At 34.0% G+C, this 19,388-nt stretch overlaps 1 protein-coding gene across 4 annotated transcripts in view; it reads right to left on the reverse strand.

Moving 5' to 3' along the window:
* The window catches only part of LOC150099794 (DNA polymerase kappa-like), a 201,522-nt gene that overhangs the window by 28,950 nt on the left and 153,184 nt on the right, over window positions 1-19,388 (reverse strand). For all 4 annotated transcript variants that reach the window (XM_090403394.1, XM_090403392.1, XM_090403393.1 and 1 more), the window contains exon 10: window positions 10,052-10,640. In XM_090403394.1, coding sequence (XP_090259520.1) covers window positions 10,052-10,640 — 589 coding nt within the window. The remainder of the gene's footprint in view (window positions 1-10,051; window positions 10,641-19,388) is intronic.

The raw sequence follows: 19,388 nt of genomic DNA on the forward strand, positions 1-19,388 counted from the left end.
ACCAATTGGTTGAAATTTATATATATAATCACAGTTTTTATTTTTTTTTAAATTATATATATATACACATACAAACATGTTGCTCTCCAGCCCAATTTAATTTTGTAGCCGAATAGATAATAATAGGCCTCTAGCTTTGATGTAGTAAAGGATTTTTTTTTTCACCAGGCCAATAATTGTGTAATGGGTGGTCAGTAACTTTAGCAAACCATGTAGATTGTGGTGCAGCTTGTTTCTCTGTATACATGTGTAATGCTCCAGATGATGACTTTGATATGAAGGTCAAAACGTCGGGTGTTCATTTTGGTTTATATTAAACTAAAGTTTTGTTCTAACATGGTAGTTGTCTCCATAATTTTCCATAATGTAAATAAAGCTACATTAAAGGTTTTTAGTGATTCCTAGCATTTACATGTCTGTTTATTTTGTAATTTTAACAAAAATGTAAATTTAACTTTATTTTTAAATAAAGATCCATTACAGTTATAAACCTTTTTAATGTTTTAACTCTGAATGTTTATAAATTAATTAAATTAAATAAATTAATTAATTTTTTTTTCCATCATAAAATATTAACACTAGAATCACTTATGTTTAATATTTTTTATTTGTAAAATTATCAGCTAAGTTTCACAGTCATTATCAATAGTTATAGGAAAACCCTAAAAAGAACAATTTAATTGCAAGCACGTGATATCATGTGCACTATAGGATGCAGAAGGATAGCTCCATCTTCATTAACAGATATTCAAAATAAATTACAATAAATTACAATAAATTAATTTAGTTAATTATTTTTAAATATAAGCAAACTTAATTACAATTAAGGAACACATGAATGGTGAGTTAATATAACTTTCTGAATTTTGGGAAGCTATATTAACTAATACTCACTTTTTTTTCTTTTTTTTTTTTGTAACACCAAAATGTCTGGTACTAATAAGTCTGATGCCAAATAAGATGGGGGTCCAAAATGGCTGTGCTCAATTGTCCCATTTTATGCCAAAATACAATCCGATCTCATTTCATGGAATAAAGATTTTACCTTACTCTTTCTTAATTATGATAATATTCCAATCTCTAATCAAGATCAGTTTTCTCTTTGTGGGTTGACTTTCATGTAGCCTACACTAGCATGGTGGATTTGGGATTTATACTGTTCTCACATTTGAAGTTGTGTGTCAAAAACCTTCTTAAGAATGCTTGATGCTACTAAAAGAGGAAAATTTGATTAACGACGACCTTCTCTTTTCCTCACACAGCTTCATTACTTCTCATAGATGCTTTGCTTCTATGTTATGTCTCGTTTGCAGGTATTTTCATAGCTGCTGCTCCACTTAACTGGCCACCTCCATTCTGCCACTTTTTTCTAACCATACAAGAACATAAGTGGCATGTATTTTAATATCCATACACAGTTCAGCTCCATACTCAATGAATAAACTTTTCATCCACTTCTTTCATTTCAGCTGCTTCTGTTCTTTGGAAAAGCCTACTTTATATTGTTTTCCTTAATGATTACAACTGCAGTTCTTCAAGAAACTCCTCAAAAGATTCCTTCTTTCTGCCTAAATTCATGCCTCCATTGAAGAGCACTGTTGGTATTATAGTGTTAGATTCTGAATAAGGAGAAATTTAAATTATTAATATTCCTTACTGAATCCAATTTAATCCACTATACCAAAGGCTATACTTGTAAAAATTATTTGATATTAATCCCGTGATTGTAAATTATTATTCATGTAATTGCCTTGAGTTTATTTATTAAATTTTATTAATTAATCTAAAATATGTGTTAGCAATGATAGCACCTTGTATTGAAATATTATTCTGTTTATTTTGATTATTCCTAATTTAATATTATAAGGAATTGTATATATAAGTTTAGTATGCCTTATGAATTATAATATTTTGATTTTTTATTTATCACTACCAGTATGTAAAGGTATAATGTTGTGCAATATTTCTGTTTTCATTTTATTTGTTACTATGGAGATGAGCTAGAAATAGCTAGCGCGTGCATGGATCGCGAGATATGGTATTCAACTGCAGAGAAGGAATGGACATAAGAGAGCGTGAGAAACAATTTTGGGCGGGAAAAAGAAGGGAGGTATATAAGCTGAGAGCGGAGAAAATCAGGGCGCTTCTCTTTTTCAGGACCGACCATTCTGGGACACGAGAGCATTGAGGATAGCACAGACAGATGAGGAGAATACTAGGAGGCAGCAAAGTGAATGCAAAGGATTGCTGTGTCTAGAACCTTAGTGCTGTAATTGGACTATTTAAGGACCGGGAAAGTAATAGGCAACTGAGAATAATTCTAGAAGTTAAAGAATTACTACATGCTTCATTAGTTTCTTGAGAGCTGAATTGGTCAAATAGTATTAAAGAAGGAATGAGCATTTTCCTTTATCCAAGTACGTCTATACACATGAGGTGCGACCATTAATAGTTCAGTTATCATTGAGAAGATTTATTCTAATAGTACTGCCATAGTGTGCTAAGTAAATATAATTATAAGTGTGCCCATAGTGAAATTGATGAGCAAAGGATTTATCCGGTAAGAACTGTCCAATTTTATGTTACTTCAGTGCAGAGATATATGTGTAATTCCTCCTGTTATTCCCCACATTAACTATAATGTTTTTTGCTGAAATCAGCCAGAGTATGAAGTATGAAAGTGTATACTCATGAAGCAGTTGTTGCCACCATTAATGTATTAAGACTTTACTGACTGTGTGATAATAGTAAAATTTCTTACTAAGAGATTTTGTGATATTAAACTCTATTAAAAGTTATTTTAATATTGTGAAAGCTATAAATCTGATAGCAGAATGCCCATAGACTGAATCTGTAAGATGTTGTGACCAGTTAAGTTAAGACATTTATATTATCTTGTTCTCAGAATTGATTTTATATGTATAATATATAACCCAGAATTAAATGTTTTGATGATTTTAAAATTGTTTGCCTGAATCTCCTTTACTGCACCGTTCATGAAATTATTGGACCTAGCAGGAGCTTCAAACATAAGAGATAAACTCGGTCTACGTAAGAAATAATATTGATATAAATTTAGTTGATGGTTGGTTTCGCTACATTTCATTAGACTAATCTAGAGTGGCGCAGTCTAAAAATATAGATTTCTCTATATTTAAATTAGTAATCAACCAGCAACTTATTACTTGTTTAAGAACAGAGTTAAAACAAGATGGCGGATCAAAAACAAGGAAGTACGATCCAACAATAGGTCCTTTGACTTCTAGTGGGAAGTTAACATAAATAATAATGCAAAAAAAAAAAAAACAGTATGAAGATTCTTTTAAGAATCTGTCTTTGAAATTACATGAAGTTTTTAATAGAAATATGTTTCTGTGTAAAAAAAAAGAGAAGAGTTAGCCAGCCTGGTGATTGAGTGAGTAGTATGTCTGCTATCCAATCAACATCTGTAAATTGGAATTCATTGTAGTATGGACGTCTGAAAGTCATTAGGTAATACGCAATTATCATCACTCAGTGTGAGATAACCACCACTACATGTAATACAAGTTTAAAAAATGGATTATCTAATTATCTAATTAGATAATCTAAGTGCTGATCCACAGCACTAAAAAATGCACTATAAGGTTACAATCTTTTGTGAGGAAGAGAGGATTCATTTGAAAAAAAAAAAGTATCTAAGTGGCCAAATCACAAACTAAACAGCCACCTTTATAATTTTTTTATACAAATTTCAAAGGGAGAGAATATTAAAGGAGTCAAAAATAGTAGTGAGATCTCATGGAACCATGAACAGGAAGTACTAAAATTACATGGCATTTTGAAATCCCCTAATCTTGAATTACACTATTTTGACCTTGCATATACAGATACATACCACTCTTTCAATAGTTTAAATTATAGCTATAGAAAACTACAGCAATCTCTCGATTACCCACTCTTCAAATAAACAAACCTTGAAATGGGTCAGTGTGCATCATTCAACTGACTTCTAGTGAAGCACTATGTAACTGTACTGACCATTCAGTTATCTGATCAGCAAAATTTGATTCTTTAACAATACTTGTGACATAATGATTAGAAATATATACACGTTTACACAAGAATAATGTTTAATTTGCCAAATATTTCGGTCTGAATATTACAGACCATCTTCAGTGGCTACATAGGAATAGTTTTAAAAAAAAAACAAGGTGGAATACGACCAATTGATCATTCACATATAGAACGAGCCACATGATGTCATATCGCTAAGTATTAGAAGAGTAAACATTTTTAAAGTCATAATTAAAGATATTAATTCAGAAATTCATATAATAATCTTAAATAACATTAGACTAACATAGGAAATTTAAATTAAAAAAAATTAATGTGTTATCCTGATTAAACTTTGCTAAATTTTTGATATACATATAGAGTCATTACGATTCAAGTTAGGACATTGAAGTAAGGTCTCCACACTTTCTTTAAATAAACATTCAAATTTGTAGCGACATCTGTGTAGGAGGAGATGTCTTGGACCAAAGGATGTTGTGGCTTGTTTCTAATCCATGCTGAACTAATCCAGATTTCTCGGGTTTGTTGTGTTGAATTGATGCTCTTGAATTCTTTTTTCTATAGAACGTCCAGTTTGTCCAAAGTAGGAAAGATTACAGTTGCAAGGAACTTGATACACACTATGTAGAGACAAGGTTGAGCGCTTATCTTTAGATGAAGGAAAATGGGTGGATAATTTGTTAATATGTGTATAAGTGGCTGTTAAATCATATTTCTTCAGAATTCTTGAAATTGGTTCTGAAATCCCAGAAATGTAAGGAATTGGAACTTGATGTATTGAATCTTTGCTGTTCTGTGTTGGATTGCAAGAATCGAAAAGATGTTGTGTGCTCTTTTCGGAGAAGCCATTTAGTTTCATGTGATGTTTGATAATCGAAAGTTCTTTCTGTAATAAATGAGAAGTTGAACAGTTAGTTTTGGCTCATCGGAGCAAACATTTTATGATTCCTGTTTTTTTGACAAGGATGATGAGCAGATTCTTTGAGAATATCACGACCTGTGAAAGTTGGTTTACTGTAAACTGTTGTTGTAAGAATACCTGAAGGTGAACGGATGAGAAGGATGTCTAAAAATGATAACTTGTTGTCTTTTTCAATCTCCATGGTAAACTTTATATGAGGATGTAAGGAATTGATACTGCTTAAAAAGGAAGGTAAGGAGTCTCTGTTGTGAGGCCATACAGCAAAGATGCCGTCTATATATCCAACCCAAAAGGATGGTTGAGGGAATATAGATGAGAACAGGACTTCTTCTAGATGTTTTAAATAAAAGTTGGCAAGAGCAGGAGAGAGTGGACTTCCCATAGCTGTTCCTTCCACTTGGTTGTAAAATTTGTTTTGACATAAGAAATATCCAGAGTGCATTATGAAATCAAATAACTTTATAATATCTTGTGGGAAGATGTCAGGAAGTAATTCTAAAGTCTCTTTGAGAGGTACATTCGTATATAAAGATTCTATATCAAAGATAACCATAAGGATCTGTAGGTTGTAAAGTGACGTTTTTCAATTTATTTAAGAAATCAGAAGAGTTTTTCAAAAAAGAGCGAGTTGCCAATGTGCGATTTCAATAATTTAGATAGATATTTGGCTATGCGATAAGTAGGAGAATCAATACAATCCACTATAGGGCGAAGAGGAATATCTGTCTTGTGTATTTTAGGTAGACCATAAAACCTAGGAGGCCTTGCAAAATGAGTTTTTTGGCTTTCAATAGTGTCTACATCCAAACTTATACCTCATCTAGCAGGGAATTTAATTTCTTTGGTTGTCTGTTGGTTGGATCGTAATTGAGTTCTTGGTATGTTGAGTGATCCCGAAGTAAAAGGGAAAGTTTTCTTCTATAGTTTGAAGAGTCCATAATTACTTCACTTACCCTTTGTCAGCTTTAGTAATGATGAGGTGACTCTTGTTTCTTAAGGAATGTATAGCTTTCTTTTCAGAAGAAGATATGTTCGAAGGAGGAAGCTTGGCTTATATTATATGAATTTCTGAATTAATATCTTTAATTATGACTTTAAAAATGTTTGCTATTCTAATACTTAGCGATATGACATCATGCGGCTCATTCTATGTGTGAATGATCAATTGTTCGTATTCCACCTTGTTTTTTTAAAACTATTCCTATCTAGCCACTGAAGATGGTCTGTAATATTCAGACCGAAATATTTGGCAAATTAAACATTATTCTTGTGTAAGCATGTATATATTTCTAATCATTATGTCACAAGTATTGTTAAAGAATCAAATTTTATTCCTTCACGGGAAAAGCTTCACCAAAAAAAATGGTAAATTAGGTAAACTATCAGTAACTCAAGGTTAGCTGCAAGCGAGGATCATCTTTTTAAAAAAATGCTGCGACAACAAGATAATTCCTAATTTTGCTAAGATCAAATCTCCTGGAGCTCATAATATTTACAAGAACACCAGTTTATCTTTAATCCATAATCAACTCCGAGCAGCTAAACATGATCTGGCTATTAACATTCATCAAGTTTCTGATCTCCGTACCCATATCTCCACAAACTTAGAACCACATCTTTCAAACATAGTTCTGAATGTAGCTAAACGCTCTTTACAACGTTCATATAAAAAACAGAATCAACATCTAAAACACAAATATGATGTTCTTGTTTCTAAACAAATCAAGCCGTTCCAAGTTTCAGATAAGTGGATCATCAATGTATCCGGTCGGCCTTTAACTAATAGTGAAACACTCATTCTCTCAAAAGGACATGATTTCTCTAAGGTCCCTAAAAAGATTCCGTATCTGGATTTTCCAGTTGATATCGAACGGAACCTCATTCATCTGTAAAGTAAAAAAGCTAATGCTCTGAGTCTAGAAGTTGCTTCTTCGCTACTTAAAGCCAAGCTTCCTCCTTCGAACATATCTTTGAAGTTTGGATGTAGACACTATTGAAAGACAAAAAAACTCATTTTGCAAGGCCTCCTAGGTTTTATGGTCTACCTAAAATACACAAGACAGCCCTATAGTGGATTGTATTGATTCTCCTACTTATCGCATAGCCAAATATCTATCTAAATTATTGAAATCACACATTAACAACTCACTCTTTTTTAAAAATCTCTTCTGATTTCTTAAATAAATTGAAAAACATCACTTTATAACCTACAGATCTTATGGTTATCTTTGATATAGAATCTTTATATACGAATGTATCTCTCAAAGACTCTTTAGAATTACTTGCTGACATTTTCCCACAAGATATTATAAAGTTATTTGATTTCGTAATGCACTCTGGATATTTCTTATGTCAAAACAAATTTTACAACCAAGTGGAAGGAACAGCCATGGGAAGTCCACTCTCTCCTGCTCTTGCCAACTTTTATTTAAAACATCTAGAAGAAGTCCTGTTCTCATCTATATTCCCTCAACCATCCTTCTGGGTTGGATATATAGACGACATCTTTGCTGTATGGCCTCACAACAGAGACTCCTTACCTTCCTTTTTTAAACAGTATCAATTCCTTACATCCTCATATAAAGTTTACCATGGAGATTGAAAAAGACAACAAGTTATCATTTTTAGACATCCTTCTCATCCGTTCACCTTCAGGTAATCTTACAACAACAGTTTACAGTAAACCAACTTTCACAGGTCATTATATTCTCAAAGAATCTGCTCATCATCCTTGTCAAAAAACAGGAATCATAAAATGTTTAATCCGACAAGCCAAAACTAACTGTTCAACTTCTCATTTATTACAGAAAGAACTTTCGACTATCAAACATCACATGAAACTAAATGGCTTCTCCGAAAAGAGCACACAACATCTTTTCGATTATCAATCCAACACAGAACAGCAAAGATTCAATTCCTTACATTTCCTGTATTTCAGAACCAATTTCAAGAATTCTGAAGAAATATGATTTAACAGCCACTTATACACCTATTAACAAATTATCCACCCATTTTCTTTCATCTAAAGATCCTAGTGTGTATCAAGTTCCTTGCAACTGTAATCTTTCCTACTTTGGAAAAACTGGACGTTCTATAGAAAAAAGAATTCAAGAGCATCAATTGAACACAACAAACCCAAGAAATCTGGATTAACTCAGCGTGGATATCCTTTGGTCCAAGACTCTCCTCCTACACAGATGTCGCTACAAATTTGAACATTTATTTAAAGAGTGTGGAGGCCTTACTTCAACATCTTAACTCGAATAGTAATGACTGTATATCTATATCAAAAATTTATGAAAGTTTAATCAGGATAACACATTAATTTTTTTTATGCAAATTTCCTATATTAGTCTAATGTTATTTAAGATTATTATATGAATTTCTGAATTAATATCTTTAATTATGACTTTAAAAATGTTTACTCTTCTAATACTTAGCAATATGACATCACGCGGCTTGTTGTATGTGTGAATGATCAATTGTTCATATTCCACCATGTTTTTTTAAAACTATTCCTATGTAGTTTTAAAAAAACTACATAGGAATAGTTACATAGTTACAGTGGTCTGTAATATTCAGTGGTCTGAATATTACAGACCACTGAAGATGGTCTGTAATATTCAGACAAGCAAAATATTTGTCAAATTAAACATTATTCTTGTGTAAACACGTATAAATTTCTGATCAGTAAAATGATCTCCTGCGCTGGTCAAATAATGAGGGATCAAGCATCATATTAATAACATATATCAAATTATATAAGGTGATGATTGTACATAGACAGAAATCCCTGTTGGCTCTCCTCATTTCTTTTCCTTATGGACAGTGGTAGAAATCTCCTACTAGTTATTTAGCTCAAAAATAGATAACTATTTTTTCAGGAAGGGTGAAAAAATTTTTTATAGTTGAAACAAAAAAACTATGCCAACTTGCACAAGAACAGCTCAGATTCACTTGCACAGATCTTGAAAATCTTTCTTGTATCCTTGATGGAATTCACATCAGATCTCTTCAATCAACAGGGAAATATGTCATTCTTCTGATTATTGCATTGTTCCATATAGCTGGCTATTAAATGATCAGTGGAATTCAAAATGGATAACTGAGTAAGAAGGAAGCTGACAGAGGTTAATCTTATGTTCCTGAAACTACTTCATCATTATGTGAACTTTAAAGGAGTGGCAATTAGTAGACCATCAAACAATCAGCATGAAAGGATGAATGTCATTTCCAAAACAACATAAACAACTAATGTAAAATATTGTACAATATACCTACCTGAATACAACAAATATTTCCATTATTATTGAGTCTATAAACATGTTCTATTTCTTCACATCTTTGTCCTTATGACCTTCTTCAAAGGACCACTTTTAGAATTTCTTTGCCCATAGGTAAGTTTTCCGTTTTGTGCTGAAAGAAGTAGTGTTAATCATAGCTGTATTAAGCCATTATTTGAATGGTCTAGTCTGTTTGATTGTGTAATTTTCTTTGCTCCCTTTTGGCTTCTGATATCAACCTGATGCTTTCTGATCATATGTATTTTGTTGGCCATTTGTTTTATTGTATATGCCCACAAGCAATACTAATATTTGCAAATACCCAGTAGAGTTACTTTATGTAATACTGTTACCAACATCTTTTACCACCCATATTACATAACATTTTCAGAATTTGCTAAACTATGACTTTTGCCCGATCATTACTCAAAAAGCCAACCATGTAAGCTACTGCAGTTGATAACATCTGGTCTGAGGCATATATATACATACACACACACACACACACACACATGCTGTGTGTGTGTGTGTGTACATCTACATTATTATTACAAAAATACCATTGAAAGCAGATTCAGCACGTTCATTAATATGAGATCACTGTTTATATAAATCAGAAATAATTTACCCCAGCTGAAATATTTGATAATACATTAGAACCATGAGTGGACTACTCATGGTTTTTTTGTCCCCTACTGTTTTTTTTTCCTATTACATATAAAAAAAAAAAAAAAGAAAAGAAATTTATTTTGTCAAATAATGGATTCAATAAAGCTTTATTAGTCCTTACCTCTTATCTAGCTGATTACAAGATGGCTGTGAAGACAACTCTTTTATCATTCCTCTGTTTAAACACACATCGATGTGTTCATTGAGTTGCATTAAATCAACACACTTTAGTTGCTTTTCACACACAGGACAGATTACGCTGTTTTCAACACTATTATTTATTTCAAGTTTCAGACAACTTTCTATAGTAAGATTTTTTTGTATGTTCTTTGTTCCAAGTTTTTTACGTGCATCTTCTGTAAGGATATTGGATTGGTTGTTAGGTGACTGTGCTGTCATCTGATTGTCTAAATCACTAAACACACCCGACAAGTGTTCATTATTTTCAATATCATCATTTCTTTTTACAGAAGACTGGCACAATAGTTGTGAATCAATATTATAGTTACTACCTAAACATGTATTGAAATGACTATTAAATTCAGTTGATGCATTAGATTTCTGAGGGCATATAAGTTGGTCAACTCCTGTTTGTTTATTTGAATAAGAGTCTTGTTTTAATTTTAAAAAATCATTCAGAGTAGACTGATGTTGCTGTTGTCCATTCGTTGCTGAGAAAACTTCTTCAGTGAGATTGCTCATTCGAACACCTAAAATAAAATTAATCGAATTTTATTTTTTCTTGAATATGCAAGATTATAAATACTAATTCAATACTCTAGTAGCTACTAAATTAGCAAGATATTAAGGTTTTTTTTTTGTTTTTAAAAGAATAAGTACATTATACAGTGACTCTTTCTGTGATGCAGTTGTGGTTTTGCAATACAACTAATTTAAAATGCTGCTGGTATCCTATAAATTACAGCAAGTTGCATTCTAGGAAATCACTGAGCTTTCCTAGAATCACAATATGAGTACTACAGCAACCCAACTTAACAGCCACATAGTTGTTATTTAATTTGTAAGCAACAAAAATAAAATAAGCTATTTTTTTTTTAATTAGATTGCAATTAAATGTTTTCAATATACAATTTCATCACACAGGTTTTTTTTTATTCTTTTGTTTTTTAAAATACTGGCCGGCCTGGTTGGCTGAGTGGTAAGCATATCCACTCTCCAGCCAAAACGCTGCAGGTTAGAATCCCGGTGTGGGCATGGATGTTTGTGATTGTCTGTGGAAATACTGGTGGTGGTGGGCGGTAGATGGCAGTGGTTGTTGGGTTCGTTGTAGTTGACTGACTAAGTGGTGGAGACAGAGAGAGATATAGAGCAGGTACCCTCCCTCGATGAGTCTTTGGAACTACCTGGAGGTGTCACGTAATAATAATAATAAAATGCAAAATATGGAGGGGGGGGGGAGTATGTATTAAAACACACAGTACTATGATCAAACTATTACATACTTTCATGAGAAAGGAGGTAATTGATGGTCTTTATGATATCAATGAAATTCTTCTGAGAATATAGAGTTCATTACAAAATATTTGGCTTTTTATCACAGAAGGTTGTTCTAGGGCACATGCATACATACAGACTATAAAGGAAAGTGGCAAATAAAAGATTACATCCTAAATTCTTAATCAGCATCTAGCATGAGAATGATTAGGTAAGCTGGCTGTTGGACTGAAGGTCTCATGATAACTATCTCAAATGTTTGGAGGTGGGAGACAATTATTCATGTTTAGATTGCAAGGGAACAAAAGATGATGCTTAGAAGTGAGACAGATTTCAGAAATTTGAATATTAATACTAACATAATTCATAGACATAAACTTACTATACATGAAATTTGCATAATGAAAAATGAAGCACTTAATATAAATTAAAGTATTTAATATAAAACAGTGATATTTTATGATGAGTATCTTATAACAACAGAGTGAACTGCAAAAAGAATGGGCAATTACATGTAGAGAGAATGCAATGAAACCAAACATTACTAAGTGCATTCTTTCTACCATTATTCAGCAAGTAATATGATACTATTAGGAACCTAGGTGAGATGAAATAAAAACATAGACAATAGGATGGTTTGTTGATTCAGGGTTTTGTGGTGCAATGAAAACAAAAGTTATTCTGTACAAAGCCAAAGATTACAACAGTACTCAAGGTAATAGTTAACAGTAATAAAGAGATAAATTAGAACATGTTATATATGAAAAGCAAATTTTCAAAAATGAATTAAGCAAATCGGTATCTACATATATTAGTCAGATGTGATTGCATAAATTAATTCTTTTTAAAAGGTTAAAAACTTCATGCAATTTATCTGAGTCATACATCTGCCTGAGTACATATGGATTGGTGTGTAGTACAAAATTCATTCCTTTCTCGAGAGAAGTGCAGGCACTCCATAAGTGCATGACAAATGGTGAGATGTGTTGCATTGTTTACACGCACACACAGGTGGGTCATTAGCTGTTAATATACATTCTTACACCATCGATACAAATGTAAGATAACTGTGACCTATGTGGAGCCTGGCAAAAACAATTTCCTCTCTTCTGTTTATCAATTGACTTGATTGCAAAAGCTCAATTTCAGGCTTAATATGATGCAATTTAATTTTCAGTGCTTCCTGGGTCATCATATTTGATTTTAGAAATTGACTGGATATGAGACCGACAAATTATATGTAGAAAAATTATCAGATGATCTAGCAGCTGCATCTGCAATCTCATTTCTCTCAATTCTAATGTGGCTGGGAATCCAGCACAGTGAATATCAAAATTAAGACCCTTCAATTTGTACAACAGTTGTAGAAATGCAAAGCACTGGATGTGGATTGCACAAGAGAAGATATGGCCTGGACAGAATTTAATCAGTCAGTATAAATCAGGGGTTGGCAAACTTCAGAGCATTGACCCCCTTCAGGAAATCCTTGATCCCTTATTGACCCCCATCATGATAAATAAATGTTGTCAATAATAAATTTCTCAATTTAAAAATAATAATTCCTTCACCCTTTACTTCATTATTGCTTCTCGATAAGAAATATTTAAAGAAAATACTTAAAGAAATTTATAAAGAACATTAAAAATTTACTTACATTTTATTTATTTCGTATCCAAACACAAGTGATACAGTAGTAAGTGGTACACCATTATTTACAACAAATTAGGATACATTACAAATGAGAACAGCTTAAATGTGGTAAGTAAATTATACAGGAAATAATAAGTAAAATATGAAGAAAAAGAAACTTACATAAGTTATATACAATAAATATGGTCAGATGTTCCTCCGGTATGTTCCTCCGGTATCTTGCACAATCAACTGCTCTTCTGTGCAAGATATAAGGTCCTCTTTGGTGCAAGGTGATTGAAGAAGGGGACAAGAAAGAAGGTGTTCCATGGACCAGGTTGTCCCACACTCACAATTATCTGGTCCAGTGAGGTAGCCCCATTTGATGAGGTTTTGTTTGAAGCATCCTGTCATTTGAAGTCTGTTGAGGCTTTTCCAAGTATTCCAGTCCAAGTGGGTACCACGTGGAAGATGTTCTGCTGTTGGAATACCAGTATTACTCTCAGGGTATAGTGCAAGCCACTGTTGAAGTCTTGTCTCTGGAAGGTGGTTCAACAGTTGCTAGGAAGCTATATTGGGATCTTAGTCTTTGGGGTACTGTGGTCTGGCCAAATAGTGGGTGGCATTTATCATTCATTTGTCTGCTTCTTTCATCATCTGAGAATGCAGATCGAATTGAAGGGGGTGCAATACCAGCCAAAGTATACAGGTCTTTTAGTGGTGTTGGTTTCAGGCATCCTCTAATTAAGCAGCAACTTTCATTCAATGCTAGGTCAAGTTTTTCAGCATGGCAGGATCTGGACCATACTAGGCAGGCATATTCAGCAGAAGAATAGCAAAGGGCCAAGGCAGAAGATCTCAGTGTGCTAGGGTCTACACCTCATTTGGAGGAGGTAAGCTTTCTTAGTATGTTGTTTTTGCATTCACTTTTGCCTTCGTTTTTTTTTATGTCTTTTATATGAAAGGGTGCGATCGAGAGTCACATTGAGGTAGATTGGGTTCCAGGGATGTTCTAAATTAGAGCCTTCCCAAGAAATCTGTAGCTTCCTGTTGGTTTCCTTATTGTTAAGGTGGAAAAGGCTAGTCTGGGTTTTCAAGGGGTTTGGTTTAAATTGTTTGCTGCAATATATGTGGTTAGATTATTTAAGGCAAGTGATGGAGTAGTTTCAATGGACTTGAAATTTTTTGATTGAGTAGCTATGTCAAGGTCATCAGCATTGATAAAATTTCTAGTTCCTGGAAAGTTGGGGAGATCAATGATGTAAATGTTGAAAAGTAACACTTCCCTGGGGGAGGCCATTTTTTGGGGGATGCCAGGGGCTCTTCCTATTCCCCAAGTCCACAAAGAAGTGTATGTTTTCCAAGAGTGATTGGCTCAGGAGAACAAGGCGACAGTCTTATACAGTCTATCTTCTGTATATTTTATTTCTGAGTGTGAGATGGTTTATGGTATATATGCTGCAGTTAGGTCTACAAAGACTGCTCCTGTGGCTGGTTTTTGCTCATAACCATTTTCTATATATTGAGTGAGGTTGAGAATTTGTGATGTGCAGGATTTGCCTGGTCTAAAACCAGCCTGCTCAGCAATAAGATGGGGGTTCAGTTAGGGGTTGTAGCCTATTCAAAATTAATCGTTCATAGAGTTCGAAGGGTTGGAGTTTTCCCTGGTTTCAGAAAGGCCACCACTTCAGCATGCATTCAGATAGTTCATATCCTTAGGGTTCTGAGGAAAATGTTGTATAGTTTAATAATCACTCTTTAGTCCTGGATCCAAAATGTTTAATTTGTTCATTACAGATATTATTATTACATAACACCTCCATGGAGTCCAAAGACTCATTGAGGGAGAGCACCTACTCTACAGCTTTGCGTCTCCACCACTCCAATAACATTAGCTACCTTCATCATCTACACCAGTGCCATCTGCTGCCGACCACCATCACCACTATTTTCACAGACAATCACAAACATCCATGCCCATGGAGAGATTAGAATCCGCAGCCTTTTTTGGCTGGAGAGCGGATACGCTAACCACTCGGCCAACCAGACCGGCTGGTTGGAGTTTTCTCTGGTTTCAGAAAGGCCACCACTTTAGCATGACTCCAGATAGTCGGTATCCTTAGAGTTCTGAGGCAAGTGTTGTATAGTTTTAATAACCACTCTTTAGTCTTGGATCCAAAATATCATCAAGGCCTGCAGATTTTCTAGGTTTTAATAGGTTTATGGCAGCATTGAGTTCAATGATGGTGAAATCTGAGTTAATCATATTTTGTTCCTCACTTGGGAGTTCTAAGTATTTTATTTTTTGGGTGCTTATTTTTACTTACATTTTATTGATTTACTTGGAATGGTTAATGAGAAGGATGTGTTTAATGAATAGTAGCCAGTTGGCATTGCATGTTTACTAGGTGTTACTCAAAATCGTTTTAGGTGTTTATTGACTCCCTTTTGACCCCTAGACATTTATTGTCCCCTTGGATAGCCACAATGACCCCCAGGAGTCGATATCGGCCACTTTGCCGACCCCTGGTATAAATCATACACTTTAGGTACCAGTTTTCATTTATATGTATAAGCACAGGCTGAACTGAATGCATCTCTGCTGTATAATTACAGGAATGAACTGTGATCTGATTGAATATTAGCATATCCAATCGGATCCCAGTTCTTGCAAAGACAGCTGGTCAGAGCGAAAGGTCGATAATTGTTTGCTTGTGTTGGATCCTTGACTGGTTTTGGAATGGTAATGATAATTGACTTATGCCAAGACTGGAAACCTTTTCACTTACTAGGTATTTGTAGTAAGAAGAGAAGATCCAGAGATGATGATAGAAGATGTTTTATCAACTCATAATGGAGGTCATCAGAACCTACCGCACTAGGGTTTGCAAATAGTAAATGAAGCACAAGGCTCATTACAATGTACATAAAAAAGTGCAAAGAGAAAGGTTCAAAAAGTTTTAAATTAAGAATATCAGCAAGAAAATCCTGTTTTTGACCCTTCACCAATGCAGATTTAGACATAACTATTCAGCTCCTCTCTAAGAATTTTCTGACTGACATTCTTAATTTATTTGACTTTACTATGCATACTGAATACTTTTCATGGTAATATAATATAATCTCTACAAGCAGATGGAAGGTTCTGACATGGGATCCCACTTGTCTCCACTATTATCTAGTTATTTCAGAGAACACTTGAAGAACTCTTCACTGATATCACTCCTTGCTCCTTCACTTGGTTTTTGTTGTTATTATTATTGTAAGGACACCTCCAAGCAGTCCTATGACTCATCAGTTTGCTATGACATGTTTACCATTTGGTCCTATTCTAATGAAGAATTAAACATACTTTTATCCTTTCCTTCAATGTTACCCAGTGCTCAGCATTCATTTTGATAAATTATGGAGACTACAAACGTGTTAAGAATAATTATTTTAATGTCCCAATTTCCTTTTTAATTATGGCAAGACTGGCCATAATTAAAGAGTAGGTGTTCAGAGCCCTGTAGCAAAAAATGTATTGGATAAAATTTGACCAAACTTGGTGTAAATACACTGTGGAACATGGGGTTTTGATTTATGGAAGATAAAAAAATAGTACAAAATTCTGCCACAAGGGGGGACTTTTGGCACTAGAATCGTGTGATATTTGCATAATCTCACTGTTTCTGCTGAAAAGTTGGTGGATATAAGGAAGACTGAAACAGACTCATGTCATTCTGATAAAACTGAAGTCTATGAATCTCACATTACTGAAATGTGCATTGTTAGTTAAGCTTTACTATCAAAGAAATACAATAATGCTAATGCTGCATTTCGAGAATTCTGGCATGTGAAGGATAGGAGAAGAGGTCCAATGACAATAACAAATCTTAGAAAAATGATTTTACAATTTGAAAATAGATCTCTCGCAGTGAGGCCAGGACGAATGCACAAATGGATTATTCTTCAACAAGTTAACAAAGTTGTAACTGCTATTATGGAACATGGAATGAATAATGCACAAGGGTCCAGCAGGCAATATCAAGGCAACAAGACATGCCATACTCAACTGTGTGGAAAATCCTGCAACAAACAGAGGTTTTTTCCCCCTACAATATCACCCATACTCAAGCTTTGCTTCACGGTGATGCAGAAACTCGACTGCAGTTTGCCCTGATGTTCTTGGCTCGAATGAAAGTGGATGATGTAGCTGTGGAAATCTTGTGGAGTGACAGGACACATTTTTATCTGAACAGTAGTGTTAACTCACAACTGCCACATTTGGGCTCAAATAACCCTCATGTGTTCCATCAGATCCCTTTACCGAAAGTCATAGTGTGGAGGGGGGTTTCACTGCATCATATATTATCGGTCCACACTTTTTCTAAGAACTTCTCCTGGCAGGACCAGTGACTTGTACCATCTCTGCTGTAAGGTATCGAGAGATGCTGCACAATTTTGCTGTTCCGCAACAGCAAAGAGTGATTAGTCATGCATTTCCCACAGCATGGCCACCTCATTCACCTGTGACTTTAGGTTGTGGGACCACCTGAAACATGTGATATATGAAGCACATGTTCCTGATTTAGTAACCTTGAAAGACAGAATAATGCGGCATGTGAGGAAAATCAATAACTGCATTCATAGAATGCAGTTCTTAGAATATATGAAAGGAGGACATACTGAACCGCATCTGCAAGTTATAAGAACAGTTAGAGAACAAATTCATATTAATACTTTTCATACAGCAATAGTTGTGGCTTAATCAATAATTTAACATAAGTATTTATTAGATTAAGGCTAAAATCCCTTTGTTCTAAGAGTTCATTATAAATTATCAGCCTTATATATTAGTGTTTCCCATATTTTGGGAAGTTTAATGCAACCATATTTATTTAAGGTTATGCCGATTTCTGAGAGCAACTACAGATTCCAAAAAGATGGGAAACACTAATACTTCGAGACCCCAGTTTTCATCCTGGGCTGCCAGCAAGCGCCCACAGAGGTCACCCCCACCTAGTTAGGATTCAAGTTATTCAATAACATTTTTAATCCTTTCTCAGAATTGTTTCACTCAATTATGCCTCTAACATGAGTTTCTCCCAGCAATTAAGCCTTAATGAGCACAAAGAATTAAAGTTGATAAAAGCAACTTTTCAAAAAATGGTTATAGTTATAATATACAGACTACATATATAAATATATATTATATACAACTTTATTTATTTGTGCATTCATGATTTTTTACATGCCCATTTTATATCATCATCAAATTCCTGCCTTATACCCTCAAGGGGTGTACAGGATAAGATAGTACTACATGAAAAATTTACATCATTACTAACTTCCTATCTACAATTTTCCACCAAATCAGTCTATTACTTGTCAAGACTCCAACATTACCAGTTCTTATATTTCTATCGTCTAAGGCACTTTGTACCGTATCAATCCACCTATATCTTGGTCTTCCTCTGGGTCGTTTTCCTGCCAACTTGGCAGAGAACACTTGTTTTGCTAATCTTTCCTCACCCATTCTGTTTAAGTGACCATACCACCTGAGAGTAGCTCTGCTAACACATTCCTGGATGCTGACAATGTCAAGTTCTTTCCTAATATCCTCGTTTTTAATATGATATTGCCATTGATGCCATCTGTTCATGCCTCTAATCTTTCTCAGGACTCTCATATCTGTGGTCTCTAGTCTTTGGTCAAGTGTTTTACTTCTGTTCTTCCCATTTTATATTCACTATGTCAATTAATTTTATATGTATCCTATATGCAACTCTATAATCTAATTTTTATTTCAGTTAATTTTTCTTTTCAAAACTTTCTCTTTACACATTTTTAAATACTGTTTTGTGCTGTATTTCTTATTGGCTATGTTTATATTTTGTCCCATGGGTTTCTAAGAGTACCATGTTACTGTCCATTGAAAGGTAAAAAAATTGTAATCAGCCTGGTTTCATGCAATCCTGCATCATACTCTCCATTCTTTCTATGTTCACTTTGATGATGAGATACCTATCATGAAATTTGAGTGTTTTAAATGCATTATTTTTTATTTATTTATTTATGTGATAGTAAGTTCATCAGATTTCAAGGAAAGCCAGTCTGTGTTATCTGTTTCTGCCTATCAACTAATTTTTACATTACACTAAATATTCAATCTGTTCTCATGAGAAGCATTCTATAGATCTGTCCAACTTCTTAGTCACTCACCTCTGGATCCTCTCATTTTCATTTATAAGAAACCAAAGTCATAGTGTATAGTGTCCTGAAGTACCATATCAAAAGCTCATGAAGAGGTATAACCTTTTCATCTTCCTGAAAAGATGAAAGATGATATAAAGGTAATGCTATAAGCTATTTTAGCAACTTTTGCAATATGC

This window comes from Typopeltis vanoorti, chromosome 14 (genome assembly GCF_054136105.1).
Source record: "Typopeltis vanoorti isolate ZY-2024b chromosome 14, IOZ_Tvanoo_1.0, whole genome shotgun sequence".
Classification (NCBI taxonomy): Eukaryota; Metazoa; Arthropoda; class Arachnida; order Uropygi; family Thelyphonidae; genus Typopeltis; species Typopeltis vanoorti.